A 4,358-nucleotide genomic window follows, 5' to 3' on the forward strand; every position below is an offset into this window, starting at 1 on the left:
AACCAGGGATTGAACTCAGGCCCTTGCGTTTGCCAGGAAAGTCAGCTTCCTCTTATACTGCAGATTCCAATTCAGTAGGTCTGGAGTGGGACCTACCAGGTCTGAGGGGATGCTGAGGCTCCGGTCTGAGGACAAGACTTGGAATACAAGCCCTCTTTCAATCCACACAGATCTGATGGTAATGCTACCTATTGGGAGATAGGTTGCTGGTGCCTGTTGAAAAGAAAGTGCCATTAGAAAGAAAACTCCTTGCTTAGATTAGGCTGCATATTAAGCCTTGTTGCTGACTTTCCTTAAGGATATCAAAGCCGTTGCCTTGTTCCTGAAGTCCACCACTGTGTAATTGGTCACAAGAGGATCCACAAAGCTGATCATATGGTGCTGGCAGATTCTTCGCTCTTGGGCAGAAACCTTGTTGGTGATGATGTCTAGTCCTTTATACACCTGGAGGGAAAATTAATGTGAGAAAGTCACCTGCATCCATAAAATACATACTTGATGAGTAAGAAATGATGATTTATTCTTCTCATCCTCTATAACTTCCTCCAGCCAAATCACTTGTCTGACCCAAAGCACTAGGTCTACCCTGTGTTCTGAGAGCACAGTCAGCTCACAACACTTAAGTCATGGGAAGAAGAAAACAGAGCACTGGCTTTTAAAAAAACTAAACAGTGAAGGACCAGCCAGATAGCTCGGTGGATTAAAGCACCTGCAAGCAGGTGCAGGGGCTGGAGGTTCAATCCCCAGGCCTGCCATGCCAGCCCTGTCCCCGGAGCGCGCTGAGATGGCAACTGAGACTGGGGGTGGTGGTGCGCACCTGTAATCCCAGCTCTTGGGAGGCTGTAAACAGGTAGATCACTACAAGTACGCTCTAGTAGTGAGACCTTGAACACCCTGTAGACCCTTCCCTAAAAAATAAATATCACAAATAAATAAATAAACAAAAAGGCAAGACTTTAAAAAGTATGTAAATCTGTGCCCAAGTTAGCTGGAGATGTGGCTCAATGGTAGAGTTCTACCCAAGTGAGAACTAGTTCTGTAAGATTAAAAGGAGGTTCTCTGAACTTGAACTTTAAGCATTTAAAAATGAGGGCTACTTTACTTATCGTACTTATCACAAGTCTCCAGAAAGGTAACACTTTGCATTCCTTATAATTCTACTTCAAAATGCTTACACATTTCTTAAAGGGCTCTAAAATCTTTGTAGAATTCACATAAGATTGGTTCCATTTTGTGTAGAAATGACCTATCAACAAAGATACATATAAAATACAGACTTTGAAGTCAGAACTCCTAATACTGCTGTACTCCAGTGGAAACACTGTGATGCATCCAAATTACTGCTTCAGGGGACCAGCACACACAGTGTAAGTACTCAATGGCAATATCCTGTCTGTAAGCTCTAGATCTGACAATTCAACTAAAAAGTTCAAGTGTACTTTGTCTAAATGCAAGGCCTCAGATGGAGAACAGATCTGAAAATACTAGTTTGAAAACAAGAATGAATGCTTTGATATTAAATGTTCTCTCTGTAATCACTGATTCTACATGGAGCATTGAATGAACAAATAATAAGTTCCACAGAAACCACAAAGATGTTGAAAGCATTTTTTATCTCATGTTTCCCTTTAGTTACATGGGTGTCAAATAAGTGCAGCACAGTGTTATGATTAGGAGGAAGAAGCCTGGCGCCAGGCTGCCTCCGATCAATTCCTAGCTCTGCCACTGACTAGTTACTTGTTCTTAAATCAGTTACTATCTCTCTGCACGTCCATCCCTCATTGGTAAAATGGAGATAGTAACAGCTACCTCATAGGATTGTTGTGAGGATTAAATACGTTGCTACATGTAAATTGCCCTTTGCCTGGCACAATGTAAGTACAATAGAGGGACAATATGTTCCTACCTGCATTATCACTCAGAACCACTATTACTATCACAACACAACCAGGAGAAAGGGAAATAATTTTAGTCTCACAATTTAACTCGGGCCAAGAAGACACTTTAGTGTAATGAGAGCCTGCCTGCCAAGCACAGGGTCCTGAGTTCAATCCCCAGTAAAAAAAAAAAAAAAAAATTAATACATAAGCCTCTGTACTCTTAGCTACCCAAGTTATTTACCAATAAGGATATAAGCTATTTTTAAGTAAATAAAATTATGAAATAGCAAAATGGCACACACACACAAATATTATATATAAATATAGAGAGAGAGACAGAGAGAGAGAGCGCAAGCGCACTTGCCTTAGGATGAGTACCAGCTCTGGCCTTTATCTCATTTAATCTGTGCCCACTGCATTCATACACCTGAATATTGACAGCCTCTTAAATCATAGGGCATCCTTTTCTGTCTACCTAGAACAAGAAACCTTCTGCCACTATACAATGTACAGTAAATTACACATGTGTGCCTTCCATTGCGCAAACAAAGAAAACTAAAGAGAGAATGGAATTAGTAACTGTGTGGGCCTCTCTCCTTTCTTTTTTCCCAAAGTCTTTAGTTGGCTCTGTGGTAGCTCAAAATTCCACATGATCTAATGTTAGACAGCTTATACAGCAACAACTCAACGTTGCCTGTAGAGAATTTCTGAATGCTGCTAAGTATGTCAACAGTAAAAAAGCTCCTTCTTACATTAAGATAAATGGTAAGAAAATGCAGGAGCTGAGGATATAGCTCAGTGGCACAGCACCCACCTGTCTGGCAGGTTTAAGGTCCAAAGTTTGATTTCTGGTATCAAAAAAAGAAAGATAGGGAGGGAGGGAGGGAGGGAGAGAAAACATGGCCACAAATGTTCAGTTACCCACCCTCCAAAACATAACCAAGCTGTAAACACCTCTACTAGCATTCTATCATCAGAACAAGAAAACCAGTGAACTTTCATCCTGTGCTCTGCCTTCAGGGGTATATTCTAAACAGGCCTTTAAACTAACACATGCTACTTGCACAAAAACAGAAATGTGGAAAAAGAAAAAAAGAAACACGGATCAATGGAACAGGATGAAGGATGCAGAAACCAACACATCAGCCATCTGATCTTTGACAAAGAAGCCAGAAACATGCTGGAGGAAAGACAGCCTCTTTAACAAACGATACTGGAGAAACTAGCTATCCACAGGCAGAAGATCAAATCTAGACCCTTATCTCTCATCTCTCATCATGTACTAAACTACAATAAAAATGGATCAAAGATTGAAATTTTTTTTTTTTTTGGTGGAACCAGGGATTGAACTCAGGCCCTTGCGCTTGCCAGGGAAGCGCATATTCCACTGAGCCATCTCCCCGGCCCCAAAGATTGAAATATTAAAACAGAAACAATCTACTAGAAGATAAAACAAGTAAAACTCTTGAAGACATAGGAAAGGCTTCCTGAACAGAATCCCAATGCACGAGAAATAACATCGAGAATGAGTAAGTACATTGTTCCCACTACAATATGTCATTAACTTTCTCTTCTGCATGTTCAACACTTGAGGTTTGGAGATCAAAAATTAGTCAGACAGGCTAAGAGGACAGCCAATATTTCGGCCCTTACCCTCTGAGGCCAATTTGGACCTAGGACATAAGAGAACCTTTGCTGTGACATCCTATAATTCAGTTATAAGGACTCAGTGAAGCCCCTAATTTTCTGATCAAGGAAATTATGTGACCACGGAGTAAAGTGATTCTATAGTGTACAGTGTGTCTATGGAGAGTCAATGGGAGAAAAAAGTCTCCCAAGATTTCACAAAAAGCAACTTGCTCAAGCAATGGCTGTGACTCATCCCAATGGCTGATACTGACAGAAGTACTGAGAGGAATTAATGCTTGATTTCAAGGTAAATCCTGAGATTAACTGGCCTTGATAGATAGCAAGGAGTTAATTTTAATTAGTACAGGTCTCACTTCAACTTGGTCTTAAACATCCAGTGGAAAAGTATAACCACAAGATGTGTAAAACTGGGGCTGGTGAGATGGCTCAGTAGAATAAGCACTTGCCTGGCAAGCACAAAGGCCTGAGTTCAATCCCCAGTTCTTAAAAAAAAAAAAAAAAAAAGATGTATAAAACTATGCCTAGTCATCCCTAAAGGCAGTTAACAGGTCATAAAAACATCATTGTGGATGCATACAAAAACCAAAACATAGGGGGCCTGCCCTTTAGCTCAGTTCTTATTCAATCCCTGGTTCCACACACACACAAAAAAATAAAAATATGGGGCTGGAGAGATGGCTCAGTGGTCTAAAGCACCTCTTGGAACAAGCTTGGCAAAGCACAGGAACCACGGTTCAATCCCCAGCACCACATGCCGGCCAGCCCCGCCCCCAGGTGGGCTGAGCTGGCCACACACACACACACACACACACACACACACACACTAAA

General features: G+C 41.2%; 1 protein-coding gene across 5 annotated transcripts in view; it reads right to left on the bottom strand.

The window, feature by feature from the left end:
• Positions 1–4,358, bottom strand: part of Trit1 (tRNA isopentenyltransferase 1) — an 83,767-nt gene that overhangs the window by 19,981 nt on the left and 59,428 nt on the right. For 4 of the 5 annotated variants that reach the window (XM_023701093.1, XM_004641066.3, XM_023701096.1 and 1 more), the window contains exon 2: positions 304–444. The exons of the other annotated variant lie outside the window; for it this stretch is intronic. In XM_023701093.1, the coding sequence (XP_023556861.1) occupies positions 304–444 (141 nt within the window). The remainder of the gene's footprint in view (positions 1–303; positions 445–4,358) is intronic. 5 annotated transcript variants of the gene reach the window in all.

The sequence above is a fragment of the Octodon degus genome, unplaced genomic scaffold (genome assembly GCF_000260255.1).
Source record: "Octodon degus isolate 3935 unplaced genomic scaffold, OctDeg1.0 scaffold00130, whole genome shotgun sequence".
Lineage (NCBI taxonomy): Eukaryota > Metazoa > Chordata > Mammalia > Rodentia > Octodontidae > Octodon > Octodon degus.